The sequence below is a fragment of the Nelumbo lutea genome, chromosome 4 (genome assembly GCF_056320005.1).
Source record: "Nelumbo lutea isolate HS-2025 chromosome 4, American lotus-T2T, whole genome shotgun sequence".
NCBI lineage: Eukaryota > Viridiplantae > Streptophyta > Magnoliopsida > Proteales > Nelumbonaceae > Nelumbo > Nelumbo lutea.
This window is the reverse complement of record NC_142687.1, coordinates 8,531,644-8,548,432: the sequence shown is the minus strand read 5'-3', so window position 1 is coordinate 8,548,432 and position 16,789 is coordinate 8,531,644. Positions and strand designations below refer to the sequence as shown.

The window sequence follows — 16,789 nt, the reverse complement described above, 5'->3', positions numbered from 1 at the left end:
GATGTTCTTTGCCACGTGGAAAGAAAATTCTCATTTTTGCCACGTTGGATCATCTGCCTGCAAGAAGAATCCAGTATGTAAAACACTAAAACTGGCTGAGGCTAGAGGCTTGAGGTGGTGCAAATGACTGTAAAGCTAAAACAAATTTTCTGGACAGAGGGAGGGTATCAAGTATTAATTGACTGTACCAATGGTATTTGCAATACAACATAAGCTGCTGTGTTTGGTTGCAATTGATCGAACCAAAATCATGGTAGTGAAAATGATTTCTTGTAAATTATGATTTATTTTTATTTCAAATTTTACTTTTTTTTATTTGATTGCAATATAAATGAAATAAAATAAGACCCGAAGCCAAATAAAGTAAAACTTAAAATAAAATTAAACCAGAATTTGCATTGTTTTACTGGTGCAAATAAAATTGCACTGCAACCAATTAATGTTCAATTCAAGCAATATTAATAATCCTCAGCAAGACTTGAGTTCTCTGAAGAGTGAGTTAATGTTAAAACTTAGAAGAGAAGTGGAGAATTCAGAAATCCGAAAACATCGTTACCGCAACCGAAACACACTGATATGATAAACTAGTCAGTGTCGGCCTGTCAATATTTATTGGAACGTGATCCAGAATTCCATGTACACGAATAACAATCAAATACATATAGATAAATTAGACATTTAGGCTCATTTTGGAAAGGGTACAAATGCAAATATGTACTGTATAAATATATTTAATACAGGGTTCTGCATCCTACATATTTGTATTTGTGCTCCTTCGCCAAACTGAGCTTTAAGTATCTGCAATAAACAAAGGGAAAGGTCAAATGTGCAAAAATAAAAGGCCATATAGTATCTTAAATCTTAAGTCTTAACCCGCTCCAGCCTCCTGCAGTTAGCTCCTTCAGTTCACATAAGTAGGCAACATGTATTATAAGGGACCTAAACCTTCGATAACAATTGAAGTGGCTGAATTAAATCACTTATTGCTTTCTGCATGCATGTCTCATTAGTTTTGTAAACGTATACTTCACATTTCAACTGCAATATTAATGTATGCACCCAGTTCTAAGTGGCACCAAATTGAGCATTTGATAGAGCTCACCAGTTTTCAATTAAAATCCTTTACCACGTGGTTCTACTTCTATGTATAGTGTCAAACATGCTTCACTTAGTTATAACCTAATGACCAAATTGTAAAGTGGGAGTCTGGAAGAACGTAGGAGAGTCAAAACTAGAAAATCTTGTAATTTTCTGGACTGTCTTCAAAATGTTTACACACACATGACACAGCCGTGAGGATTCCTAATACGATGCACAAGCTGGTAAGAGAGGGTTACAGGAAAATGTTTCAAGTGAATACCAACTAATAAGAAGACTATACAAGATGCTTTTGATATATATATATAAAGCCATAAAGTGTCTTATATTAACATGTCAAATAAAGGACAATAAAATAGATATTATGTAATGACATTTTGAAGGTAGTTTACTTTTATTATATTTCTTAATTCGGCAATGAAGCTCGGAAATATAAAAATGCAAAGCACAAGAAGATTTCCAAAGCTGATTAACCTACCTAATCCTATACAAGGGCTTTACCTAGGGCTGAGCTGTGCCCAAGCCTAAAGCCCATGTCTAACTTGTCCCGACCCACCCAAGTTGCATGCTTAACTTTATTATAGAGCTAAGTAAGGGTGCAACTTAAGCAGGTTGGGTTGAGTTTAGGGTCAACTTAGACCTAATCCGAAGACCTAGGCATTTGGCTCATTAGCTGGGGAGTGGGGACCAACTCAACCCGGGGTCAAAGCCCAGATTTACCAACCTAAACCCAGCCTAAGCCACACACACATACACAACCTGGACTTGATGAAATTAGAGTTGAGAAAGAATAGGAAACTAATGGAAATGGAGAATAAGCAAAACAACCTCACCTCTCTTGTTGAGGGTAGCCATTGGTGGTGACTAGGTTTTGCTTTTTATTTGCCTTTCTCCGTTTCCACCTCAACAGTAAGAGTGATCACTTCTGATCCATTTCAACTTAATTGGCTCACGCCTTACGACGCCCACCCTAGTTTTATCCTGATTGTCCAACTTTTGGTGAGGAGCCCGGCATCATAGATATTGCCCTGGGTGTATGGTCTGCTGCCGGCTCCTAGGTTGACTCCGGAACCAACCACATTCCACCTCCAAGATCAACCTAGTCATAAAATCAATGTTGATTTGCTCTGCATCAAGTCAATGATTTCAAATTTCCAATGACTCCTTTCATTCCTAACCCTGCCTAATACAATACAAATGTTCAAGATAGCTAGATAAGGGACTTCATTGAAACCTGAATAGAAGAACGAACACTCCATGTTCATGCTTTGTAATCTGCATCCCCACTCGTTACATTACAGTTACAAGCAAAATGAAGAGAAAAAAAAATGAGAAAACAACGCCCCAACCCCAATACAAAATAAATAAACAAATGCCCATTGTTTATCCGTGCCTCCCCAGTGTGAGCGCAATTAAATATAACCTGAGCTTCTGATTAAAAACCTAATGAACTTGATCACCGACGGGGGATTTCAAATAACCCCCAAAACATATTATTTACATACAGGCTACACATCTAATCTTCAATTACATATATGGTTATATACATAAAACCCCTAGGACTTAAATGAGTATTACCACCACCTGAATCTTCCAAACTTCATCATGGTTCCAGCTACCTACTCGACTATTCTTCTACTTGGCATTACTTCTTCCAATAGTTAACACCAGTTTTTACGTCAAACTTCTTAAGCTGAGACAATTGATCCAGATGCATCTGGAAGAGAAGGCAACCAGAGTTCCAGACGGGTTCCACCTGTTCCAAGGACTGCAGTTGGAGTACGGGGGGATATAACACGAACAACACACCCATAACTCTCCAGTACCTCACGAGCCACTGTCAACCCAGCAACAAAGTTCCAAGTCATGTTGTCTTCCACCATACCTTCAGATAGAAGGCCTGCCCCAAACGGTGTAAGTGAATGCATCTGTGTCTGCAAGAAAATGGACACAATCACACAAATATCCACTCAAATTTGATAAAATAAATCGAAGAGATGTGTAAGGTAAAGTAAATGTGCAACTTTAAAAAATGAATAATAAGAAAAAGATAGACTGAGTAATTGCATATACACACCACAACAAAAAGCTAATGATCCTAGATTTAGAATTTAGAAATGTGTATCAATATTATATAGAGGAAAGAGGGAGGCCAAGAGTCTTCTCACCTCAAAATGCTCGTAGAAACCTCTCTCCTCTCATTCTCATACATGTGGTTATTTATTTTTGAAGTAAATTATTAAAAGTATATGTCTCAATAAAATCCCTCCCAAGTCTTAAACTTTCTCTAATAAAACCCACCATTACTCTCTGTAATAATATTGTTCCCAAAACTCACTCTCTCTCAACAGTGAATATTTGTAACATCTCCCCTCCCCCATTAAATCCATCACTCAGTCTCTTTGAACCTCTTTGGAATCTCTCTAATAAAGCAGGGGTATAAATGAGATGGATTGTGTTAGGTCAAGGCCAACCCTAAACATGGACCTTGGCCTGGATCTGAAATGATGTCAAAACCCAAATTTGCCAACTTAAACCTAACCAATTTACTATTCAATCCATGCATTGCACGGGTTTACTTTTCCTATGCCAGTCTAGAAAGCATCTGCTGCACCCTAGAGAATCCATATGTATGGTAGTATGGCTGTGATACACCAAATCAGAATCTCCAGCATAACAATCCACCCAATGTAGTTGGTCATCCAGATTAAATATAGACCTAATTGGATGACAACAACACTTAGGTTTAAAGTAGGGCTGCAACTTGGGTCAGGTCGGGTTGGAAATTTGTTAATCTTTCAATGAGCCCAAATCCTAACCCAAGCCTGATGTAGTTGAAATTCTTCACATTGGGCAACCCAACTTGCAGCCCTAGTCTAAAGCCTTTCACTAGACCAAAAATGTATATCTTATTGTACAAAGAACAAAATAGATCATCTAGTTGGGCTGTTTTGGGGTCAATCATCTAGTTGGGTTAATACATTGCCTATTCCCACTTGTGTGTCATGTGTATAGCAGATGATGAAGGCTGCTTATATCCATTTTCTGGGTGCAACAAATATTCATTCGATGCTTAAATTAATAACAAATCAATTAAGTAGAAATTGCATGAGTTTCATGTCTCATGATGAACTAGGTGAGACTACCTACCTATTATTTTCACCAAAAAAAAAAAAAGAAAAAACCTACCCATTAGATATGAAAGTATGACACAATCCTTCAAGTCATAATTTAGACAAAGCATTCTAGCAATCCATTTGCAAATTGGAAAGGGGGAAAAAGTTATCACCATTTTTTGATAGTTAAAAAGAGTAATTTTTTGGGTAATAAATAAAAAAGAACAACTTTATTAAAGAAGAAAAGAAATGCAAATAGATATTAACATATCACTCATAAAAAATAAAAGTAATTACCATATAATGCATATCAGGCCCATCATCATCTATTACCACAAGGACACCACCAGCTGGTGCTCTAGTTGACATAATCTCAACCTTGCCCCCAACATGGGTTCGCAATAGTGCCCCCTCAATCAAATTGCTCAGTGCCTGGCGCAAAGCAGATTCCTCTACAGCAACATATAAAGACTGTGAGAGTTCGCTGAGTTCCACTTTGCGTTGCTGCTTATGAGCTAGAGGAACCACAGCTCCTACCAACTCTACTAGTACATCAGATATATTGCATGGTCTGCCTGACAGAAACAAAATGCATAAGCAAAAGGGAGTTTTCATATTAACAGGCAAAATAAAACAATGCATGGCTTATAAAAATTAGGGAAAATTACTTGCATTTCCCAATACTTTATAGAAACAGGTCCAAATTTCCCTCTGCTTTTCAGGAATGGGCTTAAACATCCATCATCACATGTTTTTTGTTTAGCATAAACTTCCTTCGTGGGGTATCCATCACATGAACTGAATTTCATTACATGATTTTTATAAATTTTCATAAATCCAAAAATATACTGCTATTGCAAATTTAGATGTTACCAAAACCAAAATGTCATTATCACCTGGGAAAGTAAATAGTGAAATGTCACCACCTCCCATCCCCTCTTCTGTTAAGGTTTCCTTTTGACCACATTGGTAAATAAAATATTGTTAGATTCAGACCAGAAAGATTACTATTTTTTTGTGACTGGGATGAACAATTTGATCATCTGGTTCAACTATTTGACATTCAAATAAAAAATGTGAGAAAAATTAAAAATTTGAAAATGATTCTAGATTATCTTTTAAACCTATTTTACAGCGAAAAAAGCTATTGGCTTCTGGTTCCTGACTTTGGCAGTCCTACCATTAAGTCCAGTCCAAGTCCAACAACATTCAGTGAATAAGATCTCTTTTGTTAAGTTGGCTAAAGTATAGTAAGGTGTACCCATATTTGGTACATAAGGATATTTTTAAAATTTAAATCACATAAAAGCATCTTTTGTTATTTAGTGAGAAGGCTTTCTTGTCACTATAGATGTTTGCTTGTGTTTTAACAGAAATTCTGTAATAGGGGATGTTTAAGCCTATTTCTGAAAAGCAGGGGAGATTTTGAAAAGGGAAAGTTTAGATACTTTTCCCTTAAAACCACAACCACTTTTTTTATGGGTAGATTTATGTTGGTGTAAAAATTTTAATAAATTCTCATGCAACATAATTCACTCAATCAAGTGATTGAGTTTTTATTATTTTGGGTAAGGATCATTTAAGGAATTATCCAGATTGCTCCCCTTAATTACATCTCCACAAGAAAGTAGAGAACACCTTTTGATTCTGACTAAGAGAAATGAATGCATAGAACCAAAAAAAAAAAAAAGAGAACAATAGAGTGTTTCGTAAAAAGAATGTTTCATTTGCATTTCTTTTGCATCAAGTGTACAAGAATGAGAAGAAAAAAGAAAATATAACTGAGAAACTCTACAAGAATACATTTCTCGCTTTCTTTTCTTTTTGATGCAAAGAAGATTTCCTTCTCATTCCTTTCTTCACAATAAGCTGTAGTCAATCAAATGAAATCCTGACTGTAGAAAACCTTAATCCTTTGGATTTTGCATACAAGAAGGGAACCGTGGTCAATCAAACTGAATATTTGATTGTAGATGGTTTTTATCCCTCTTCTTCATTTTCATTTGAAGGGAACCATAATCAGCCCTTGAGAATTAGACTGTAGATGGTTTAATCCCTAACTTTGTCTTGAAAGAGGGACCATAATCAACCAAGTAGAAGCACCAGGTCATAGATGGTTTATTTCCTTTCTCCAAAGTAAAAACCAAAAAGAGAGAAAGAAGGTACATAGTAGAAGACATATATAGGAAGTATTTGCGGAGAGGACCTTCCTTTTCCTACCTGTAATAGTGAAACTTCTTTCCCTTCCCTATCTTCCCTTGAGCACTTATCTTTTCGTCTCTCTTTATCTTGGTTGTTCTTAAGAATCTCTTGAGACACAATTTTCTCCAAAGAGGGGAGCCTAGCTTCCCCTTAAGGAGCTTAAATAGGGAGTGGGGTATTTATGTAACTACATCCTCCCCCTAGGTGAAGGACACCTGTCCCTCCCACTTAAAGAGAGGGAACTCCCATATGGGCCACTTTTTTTATAGTTTTGATGATTTGGCTAGCAGACTAGCCAACCCACTTATTTGGGTCATAATTTATTTAAATATTATTTGGATTTAAAAAAAAATGCCTTCAACAATTTACAAGAACCTTGAGCACCATTGTTGACCAAGAAGAATTGACAGAAAAGTTGAGTATAAGGATGGCCTACCAAGTACCAACAGAATAGAGATAGGAAAATGAAGACAACTGAACTGAGACCAGTCCAAACCTGATGCTCCATGCAGGGAAAAATCATACCTGATATTGTGCTGTTGTAATGCTGCAAGAGCAAGAGGCGGCATAGGCATCTCCAAATCCTTTGCTGCAGAATTTAGAGGAAGTGTTGAACCTAATTCTTGTGCGTTAACACCATGAGTTTCCTCAATGTTATTGGATAATTGAGACCTCATTGATTCTGCATGCGTTGAGCTACGTATTTTCTTTAATGTTTCTTCATTATAATGCACTATGTTAGCCTGGAAAACATGCATAAACAGATACATTAGAATGGATCTTTTGGTAACAAAAGATAAGATGAGAAACATACTACGAATTTGAGCAACCACTATAAAAGGGAAAATCGAGTCTACCAATAATCTTAGCAAATAAGATGATTCTTTACTACTGTAAGGGATAATGAACAGGAGGGAGGGAGGGAGAACATAAAAAATTGAAAGATTATTTAGCAGTATTACAATACATTGTGAAATGAAGTACAGATAAGTACAAAGAGTACTTTCATAATCTTCCTTGGGAGCTTACACCAGCTACAGTCAAAGCAACCATGCACAAGCATTAATTTTTTACACGATGGACTACATGAAGAAACCTTGAATTTTGCCAATCCCTTGGAGGGGCAAAGGTTGAGAAAACCGCCTCTCCTCAAGGTGAAATTCCTCTTTCCCTCCCTTCCAACCATCACATTTGGGCTCCCAACCCTTCAGATGCCTTTGGAGCAAAAATCCTTCTTCCTCTCAACCACTACAAATCCTGGGGCAAGTGCTCTCATAAAGAATAAGTTCTCTTAAATTTTCCACATAGAGCTTCCTTTTTTCACATAGCTATTTGTAGAAAGATACTTATGAACAGGTACAAAGAAAGATATTTGTCGAAAAAGTTGTCTCCATTGTGTGTATTATGTTCCTTCACAATGGAGAATCAGCTACCCATTTACTCCATCCATCTGTGTGCATCTTTGCAAGATGTGCCTCATTATTGGAGAGGATAAAAGCCAGGGGTGAGAGTGGAAGTAAAACAACTACTAGTGCAATCATTTGGAATGTGTGGGAAAAAATAAAAAGAAGAATTTTTATAGAGGCTTCCTTTGAGGCACTGAGAGGCTTGACTTCTTTCAATCCTTGGCTCATGGATGTTGGACCAAAATGAACTTAGAAGGCATCTCAGCTGCTTGTCTAAGAAAAAAAAAATTACCTGAGATTCCTAGAGGCCCTACCAGGAGAGCTTCATTACTTCAGTTTGAGGATAGTTCCTAAGGGGAAAATGAGTCCAGCTAGGGTTGGAGGGATCATGCTTAAGCCAGACTCCAGAGAATCTCATTATTAGAATCCTTTCTGAAAAGGATGGATTCTGAGAATTTTCATCCTGAGAATCACTGTAGTCCTGTTTGGCACAGTCATCTGATTCTTGTTTCTCAGAAATAGAATCACGTTTGCAAGCAACCAATTTCTTTGAATCAATTCTTTGATAGACAAAATGATGCAACAATCCGTCCTAGCTACAGCATCACCACCCTTGAGCAATTCAAGGACTTCAACTAAAAAAGTATTTAACTGCTACATTGCCATCCTAGCTACAGCATCACCATACTCCATCCATGAGCAAAAATCAATGTTTTGGGATCAAGAGAGTACGAAACAATCAATTTATCGTTTTATGGGTGCATCTGTAACAGCCCATGCACCAAAAATAAAATTTATTGGGATCAAGAGTTCCATACCTGTGAGTTGGGAGAGTGACCGGTGGAGAAAGAACGACTGAAAGGATTCTCAGACTGAGAAGAAAAGAGAAAAACGATGGAGAGAGTCGTTGTAACTTGCAATAAGATGTCGTATGAGGAAGATGATGTGGAGAAAACAAAACTGGTTGAAATATTACCTGTGATAGAATATGAGGAAGATGATGTCGACGGCGCTGGAGAGGAATGGAGAGAGAGTCGTTGCAACTTGCAAGAAGATGCAAGGCAAAATGTGAAGAGAACAAGGGTTTTAGGTTGAAGATGTTTGCAATTACCATTGTACCCTCACTATCACATGTGACTCTTGTCACATGCATCCGTTTTCTAAAGAAGGATGTCGTGAGAATGAATTTGACCAAGAATTCTCATTCGGAGAATCCGATTTTTTTCACTCCAATGAATCGAGTTGGTGGGGGCTTTTTTCATCACATTTCGAATGAGAAACGAGGGTCGGGCAAAACCAAACACAATTCTCATTCTCAGAATCGTGAGAATCACCAGAAACGATTCTGAGAAGTGATGCCAAACGGGGCCTTAGTGGCTACATGGGCAATGCAGACTCAACAGAAGCAAAAGTAAGGTCCTCCCAGTCGGTGCTCGAATCACCAAGCAAACTCGACTTCTTCCACTGATAATTGAAGGAGATTAAGTAAATGCAACAAAGCAGTGCCAAAGGATGCAAAGTAAACCGTGATGCTGAGCTAACTTCACAAATGAGATTCATAAGATCTTCAGCTCTTGGCTAACATCACAGTTCAGATAAGAGGGATTTACAGAAAACTAAGTTCAATTAAAGTCTTGGCAAATTATAGGATGAAGAAGGTTTTTAGTATAGTGATAGCTCTATTCCCATATAATGTTTTTTTAGTGGGTGGTGGAACTGCAGGTCCATATTTTGTGAATCAGTTTGCATCCTTTGAAGTGCTTCAAATGCTTTGGATTTAAAATGTACAATACATACCCATACTGTTTGTGTTGGAAAGTACTTAAAAAAAAAAAAAACAAAACAAAACAAAACAAATAAACAGAGAGAAAGAAGAACCTATAGTTCAATTGCTACTTTGCAGAAAGGCTTCCTTTTAGCAAGTTGTTTCATAGATTACCACAAAAAAATGGAAACAAGAAGTGAGAGAGAGATAGTGCCTTCGTAAGGTAGACAGCATCCTGAAGTTGCTGCAATGTATCTCGCATACGATCACCTTGTACCAGTATATCTTCAATGACATCATATGAGACCTACAAAACCATATAGATATCATTATATTCTAGAAATAGAAACATACAGAGACAAAGAAAATGCTGAAAAGTTAAACTCTGAATTCTCAAACAATCTCAGACAACTCATATCCCACAAACCTCACTTCTCTTCATATGAACAGATAACATTTTACTCAAAGTCCTGATGGTAGAAAGAGGTCCTCGAATCTGTTGGGGAGGGGGGGGAGAGAGAGAGAGAGAGAAAAAAAAATGAATAAGAGGAAATATTAAATATGCTACCACGTAAAACGCAATGCAAGAACTTCCAGGTACCACCAATGTTCTTAACCTGTCGTTGAACTGGCCGGTCAGACCAGTCAACCCATCACCTGGCCAAGATTCCAGGCCCATTATACTAAAAACCCAGCAATTTGCAAGAAATCATTGATTTTGGTCAAAACCTGTCAACCCAGATGGTTAAACCAGTGACCATTCAAATTATTCACGAGTCACGGTTGTTCAAATGATGAAGAAATATTGAATTAAAATATTTAAGTTATAATAATAACAGTAAAGAATATTTAAGGAGAGAGGATGACTGAGAAAGATAAGAGAGGAGATTGAGACATGAGAGAGAGAGAGAGAGAGATTTATTGGCAATGGTAACATCCATCCATGGCAACGGTGACATCCAATAGAGGCAATAAGTCATCTCCCCCTTCCTCTTCCTTCTCTTTCTATCTTATAAAGAAAGACACAAGGGTACTCATGTACTTTTGGACGAGGGCGGGTAAAGAAGTTAGTCCAAGAAAATAAATCTGACTAGCCACTTGGAATGTACATTAATAGAAGAGACTATAGAATTAGTAGACACAATGAAGAGAATGATTAATGTGCAAGAAACTAAATGGAAGGAGGGAGAAACTAAAGAAATTGATGGCTACAAGATACGTTTAAGAGAAGTAAATAATAGAAATGGAGAGCGATAATAGTAGAATCTAAAAATGAAATTGTAAATGTTAAAAGAATTGGAGATGGAACAATTTGAAGTAGACTTGTTTTATGTGAGAAAATCACTAACATAATTAATGCTTATGCAACTCAGGTGGGTTTAGGGGAAAAAAAACATTAAAAGACAATTTTGGGAAAACTTACAAAGATTAATCCAAGAAATTCCAAATGAAAGAAGATTTTTTATAAGAGGGGACCTAAATGAGCATGTGGGGGAAAAGAAGTGAGTATATAATATGGTGCATGGAAGATTTGGGTTTGGGAAGAGAAATAAAACAAAGATACAATTTTAAAATTTGCCATAGCTTACAATATGGCAATAGTAAACACATATTTCAAAAAGAATGATGAACACTTAATAGTGTTTAATAGTAGATCAAATATAAGTCAAACAACGGGGTTTTTTGGAAGTTCAAGAGGTTTAAGGCAAGGTGACCCTCTCTCTCCCCTACTCTTCATTTGTGTCATGGAAATTTTATCTCTCTTTAGCAAGAAGGCTGCTAAGAATGGGCTTTGGAAGGGCTTTGCAATTGCTCCAGGGAAAGAAAAAGTCAATATTCTTCAATTTGTTGATGACACCTTATGCTTTGTTGATGCTTCTAATAATCAAATGGAGGTGGTGCTTGGAATTTTGAGTTGATTTGAGGTGGTGCCTGGCCTTTAAGGTTAATTTGAGTAAATCTCAAATTATCCATGTAGGTCTTGTTACAAATCTAGAAGTTTGTGCAGAAGTTATGGCTTGTCAGACTGCCCATCTTCTGGTCAAGTACTTGGGGCTCCCTCTGGGAGCTAAATATACTTCCTCTCAGATTTGGAATCCAATGGTTGAAAAAATTGAGGAGAAATTGGCTTCCTGGAAAGCTAAATACCTTTCTTTTGGGGGCAGAGTGATTTTGATTAAGTGTACTCTTTCTAATTTACCTACTTACTACCTCTCCCTATTTCCTATTTCTTCCAAAGTGGCTAACAGAGTGGAGCAACTACAGAAAAACTTTCTCTGGAGAGGTTGGGAGGAGAAGAAGGTTCATGTTGTAAACTGGAATCAAGTGTGTCTTCCTAAGGAAGTTGGAGGGTTGGGAATAAGAAAATTGAAGAAATTCAATTCTGCCCTACTGTGTAAATGGCTTTGGAGATTTGCAAATGAAAGAAATGCTTGGCGGAGAAAGCTGATTGTGGACAAATATGGAGTGGACTGGGGTGATTGGAGATCCAATTCTCCTATTTCAAGAGGAATAAGTTCCATTTGGACAGGTATAATGAAGAACGCTAGTTTATTTGAGGAAGGAATCGGTTACAATTTGGGAAATGGGGAAAGAATCAAATTTTGGAAAGACTCTTGGTGTTCTGAAGTGTGTCTGAAAGATGCCTTTCCTCTCTTGTATCAAATTTCTGTAAATCAGGACTCCTCGGTGGTTGAGAATTTCAATGTGGATGGTAACTCTTTCAAACCTAACCTGTAGGAGGCGCCTCTTAGACTGGGAAATTGAGGAGTATGCAATTCTGTTGGGCCTGCTCCAGAACCAGAGGATTGACCCAAACATGGAGGATGCTTGGAGATGGAAATGGGAAGCTGATGGCATGTTTTCTGTTAAGTCTATGTTCAGTAAGTTGATAAGTTCAGGTCAGGAAAACTTTCCGGCTAGGCAGATTTGGAGCTCAGTCAGTCCTTCTAAAGTGAAGTTTTTGCTCTGGACAATGACTTTAAATAAATGTCTATCCAAAGTTAATCTAGTGAAACGTGGCATTCAGATTCCGGATATGTCATGTGGCTTATGTGGTGGGGTAGTAGAAACTACTGAACATCTGGCCTTACATTGCCCAGTCTCGAATTATATTTGGAGGCATTTTCTCCAAGCTTTGGAAATCAGCTGGGTAATGCCAATTTCTGTGAAGGATCTGCTGTTGTGTTGGCAGATTGAGGGTCTCAGCAAGAAAGGTATCTTGGTTTGGAAGACTATCCCAGCTGCTGTGCTTTGGACTATCCGGATTGAAAGAAATAACAGAATTTTTCAGGGCAAAGCTAAATCTTCAGAGGAATTGATGCAGAAATCTGTGAGTAAACTTCTGTCCTGGGTGTCGGCATCGGAGTTGTTTAAAAATCAGAATTTGAGTCTGTTGTTTAGATCTCAGAACTGGTTGTATCTGTAATTTGTGGTGGCTCTAGGCAGCCTGTAATGGCCTAGGCTCCTTTGTACCAGTTCTTATTTTAATAAATTACCTTACCTTTTCAAAAAAAAATATATAAGTCAAATAATTTTTTCCTTATTGAGAGAACACAACAAATGATGTATAACGATTGCAAAGTTATTCTAGGGAAAAGTTTAACCACACAATATAGATTAGTGGTGTAGACATACACATTGGGAGGTGGAAGAGAAATAGAAAAAAATAGATATCCAAAAATTAGGCAAAAAACTAAAAAGATAAAAAAAAAAAAAAACTAGCACATTTATCCGTGCTTTCTGACCTATGATAGTATAACTAGTACATATCTTAATCAATGAATAAGATTGTTATTGATAAAAAAAAAAAAAAAGCTAACACATTTTGGAGACAAAATGGTAAACAAAAGGAAAATGGAAATTAGGTGGAAAGGTAATTATATGAGGTTCACTGGTTTGAAATGGCTAATTGCATAAAGAAAGTAGCAAAGGACCTTTTAGGAAAATACAAAGGGAAATGACAAGCTGCTAAAGAAATTTGGTGGTGGAACAAAGAGGCTCAAAATAAAATCAGATTAAAACGAGCATTGTCATAAAATATGAAAAACTTAGAAAAATATAAAACCATAAGAAAGAAAGTAAGTGATTTTTTAAACATTAAAATTTTAAGGTATATGTTGAGATCTATTCCAAATTAGGCACTAGAGAGAGAAAATGGAATTTATAAACCAGCAAAGACAAGAGAAAGGAAAGGTAGCAAGAGATTCAAACCATATTTGGTGCAATAAAGAGGAAGGTCAAAGAATCTTGGTAAAAGATAAGGAAATCAAGGAAATATGGGAAATATGGGAAAAAAAAACTATTTTGAAAATTTATTAAATGAACAACATGAAAAGGCTCTAATGGGGGAAGGATTAGTAACTCTAATAGTGTTAATAATAACATGTACCTTCATAAAATTAGAATTACTGAAATGAATGAGACTAAATAAGATGAAGAAGGGAAAGACATTAGGACCTGATGGGATTCTAACAGAAGTGTGGAAAGGTATGGAGAGGTAGGCTTATTATGGATGACTAAACTATTTAATAAGATAATGAAAGAAAAGGAGATGCTTGATGAGAGAAGACAAAGCACTATGGCGCGGTGGCGCCTATATTTAACAACAAAAGCATTATACAAAGTTGTAATAATTACCATGGGATTAAACTCATACACTATGAAAATTGAAAGATAATAATTGAGCCAATGTTATAACATGAAACAAATATTTCAAAGAACCAATTTGGATTTATGCCAAGGAAATCAACCATGAAGCTGTCTTTCTTTTGAGATGATTGATAGAAAAGAGAGAGAGAGAGAGAGAGAGAGAGAGAGTAAGAGAAATATTCATAGGATATTCATTGATCTAGATAAAGTCCTTGAAGAGATAATATAGTGGGTGGGTCTTGGAAACGAGAGGAGTGCCAAATAGGTATGTGGACTTAATTAAGGATATGTTTCAGTATGAGGGTGCAACAACCAACATTAGTATACTTATGGCAGAAATAAGGTTCAGCACTTGGCTCTTATTTATTTGCATTGATCATAGATGAATTGACTAAACATATACAAGAGTGGGTCCAATGGTGCTTGTTGTTTGCTAAAGGCATTGTCTTAATTGATGAAACTAATGAAGGATTAAATGCAAAATAAGAGAAAATAAACTTACATGGCTTGAATGCATGCATTGAAGACTGCCTACAACACCCTAAGGCAAAGCGATCGGTTACAACTTAGATGGCTTGAATGCATGGATCTAAGTGGTAAGAAATGATTTGAGCACTCATAAATGGATATGGCATTAAATAGGACAGAATGGCGAAGTAGTAAGAAATAACCTATTCAACCTGGATGTCTGAACCAATGAACTATCACCGAAATAAAAAACTAAGTTGAGCTCCATATCAGGTTTTAAAACATTGGGTACCATTAGTGAGATGTGTTACCTGCTCGACCAGATTACTCATTCTGACATTATTTTGCCAAGATGATTGCTGAAGTAGCATTGCTTTCTGTTGGTGAATGTAAAGAAGTTAATGAAAAACTTATATGATAAAAATCCATGGAAAAAGAAAAAAGGCTGTATAAATAAAGGTTTTAAGAGAATGATCTAGAAACCAACTATCCATCAAAAAAATGAGTTAGCAACCAACAGAAACCAGAGAAAAAAGTAACACGCTCATGGAGTGAACACCACCAGGGCTAATAGCACCACTCAAACAATTATTAAGGAAAAATGCATTTCAATGGAGTGAGCAAGCCCAGCAAGCCTTCACTAACCTAAAGCAAGCAATTTCCACACCACCAATTCTGACATTACCCAACTTCTCAAAACAGTTCACACTTGAGTGAGACGCTTCGGGGACAGGTCTAGGAGCTGTTTTAATGCAGGAGGGGAAACCATTGGCCTATTTCAGCAAAGTACTCTCACCACAAAATCAAGATAAATCAACATATGAGAAGGAGCTCATGGCCGTTGTACTTGCAGTCCAAAAGTGGCAGGCTTTACCTACTGGGCCGCCGATTTGTCATCAAGACAGACCACAAGAGCCTGAAATTCCTGCTTGATCAGAAATTCCACACACCTGAACAGCAGCAGTGGACCCACAAACTCATGGGCTATGACTACATTATAGAATATAAACCTGGTACAACTAATCAAGCAGCTGATGCTCTATCCAAGCTACCTGAGTTGGCACAGCTCACTGTCTCCAGGCCCAGTTATCCATTACTCGAGCAGCTCAAAGCTGAAGCCTTTCAAGATACAGAATTAGCCCAATTAAGGGCCAAATGAACCCAGAATCCAGCCTTGACCCCAGGTTATTCGGTTCGTGACTCAACATTCTATTACAAGGGTCAATTGGTTATCTCATCCAAGTCAGCCCACATAGCAGAATTACTACGACTCTTTCATGATTCAGCTATAGGTGGTCATTCAGGCATATTCAAAACCTACAAGCGTCAGGCAAAACATTATTATTGGAGCGGCATGATGAAAACAGTAAGAGTTACATCACCTCTTGTGATGTCTGCCAAAGACAAAAGTATGAAGTCCAACAACCAGCCGGCCTCCTACAGCCCTTGAACATTCCAGATCAAGTATGGGATGAAATCTCAGTGGATTTTATCGTGGGCCAACCTGTTTCAAAAGGCAAATCAGTCCTACTTGTGGTGGTTGACCGGCTATCAAAGTACAGCCACTTTATACCTCTAACACACCCTTACACAGCAGCTACGGTGGCAGAAGCATTTGTTAGAGAAATCACCAGATTACATGGGACACCAAAGGCAATCATCTCCGACAGAGACCCAACCTTAGCAGTTTTTGGAGAGAATATTTCAAGTTACAAGGCACTTCACACAACACCTCTACTAGCTATCATCCTCAGATGGATGGGCAGACCAAAGTTGTCAGCAGATGCATCGAGACATATTTACGATGTTTTGTGGGGGACAGACCTAAACAATGGATACAATGGTTGCCTTGGGCAGAGTTTTGGTACAACTCATTCCATGTCTCAACAGGTATGACACCATTTAAAGCATTACACAGCAAAGACCCACCATCAGTTCTACCCAAGGATCAAAGTATCGGTATCGGGTAAGTCGGATACGGATACACTTTGGAAATGCATGGATACAAATGAAAGATATAGAAACGCTTGGATACACTAGTGAAATGCATACAAATCACATAAATCCATTAATCATACTAAACC

At 37.3% G+C, this 16,789-nt stretch overlaps 1 protein-coding gene across 2 annotated transcripts in view; it reads right to left on the bottom strand.

The window, feature by feature from the left end:
* Positions 1 to 2,296: 2,296 nt before the first annotated feature.
* CSK (chloroplast sensor kinase) overlaps positions 2,297 to 16,789 on the bottom strand; it is a 37,297-nt gene continuing 22,804 nt past the window's right edge. The window contains exons 4-9 of one of the 2 annotated variants that reach the window (XM_088983700.1): positions 15,017 to 15,082; positions 10,015 to 10,083; positions 9,802 to 9,894; positions 6,942 to 7,159; positions 4,512 to 4,785; positions 2,297 to 3,032 (exon numbers count right to left, since the gene is read on the bottom strand). In XM_088983700.1, coding sequence (XP_088839826.1) covers positions 2,787 to 3,032; positions 4,512 to 4,785; positions 6,942 to 7,159; positions 9,802 to 9,894; positions 10,015 to 10,083; positions 15,017 to 15,082 — 966 coding nt within the window. In that variant the 3' untranslated portion in view covers positions 2,297 to 2,786. The remainder of the gene's footprint in view (positions 3,033 to 4,511; positions 4,786 to 6,941; positions 7,160 to 9,801; positions 9,895 to 10,014; positions 10,084 to 15,016; positions 15,083 to 16,789) is intronic. The other variant, XM_088983701.1, reaches the window with a different exon arrangement.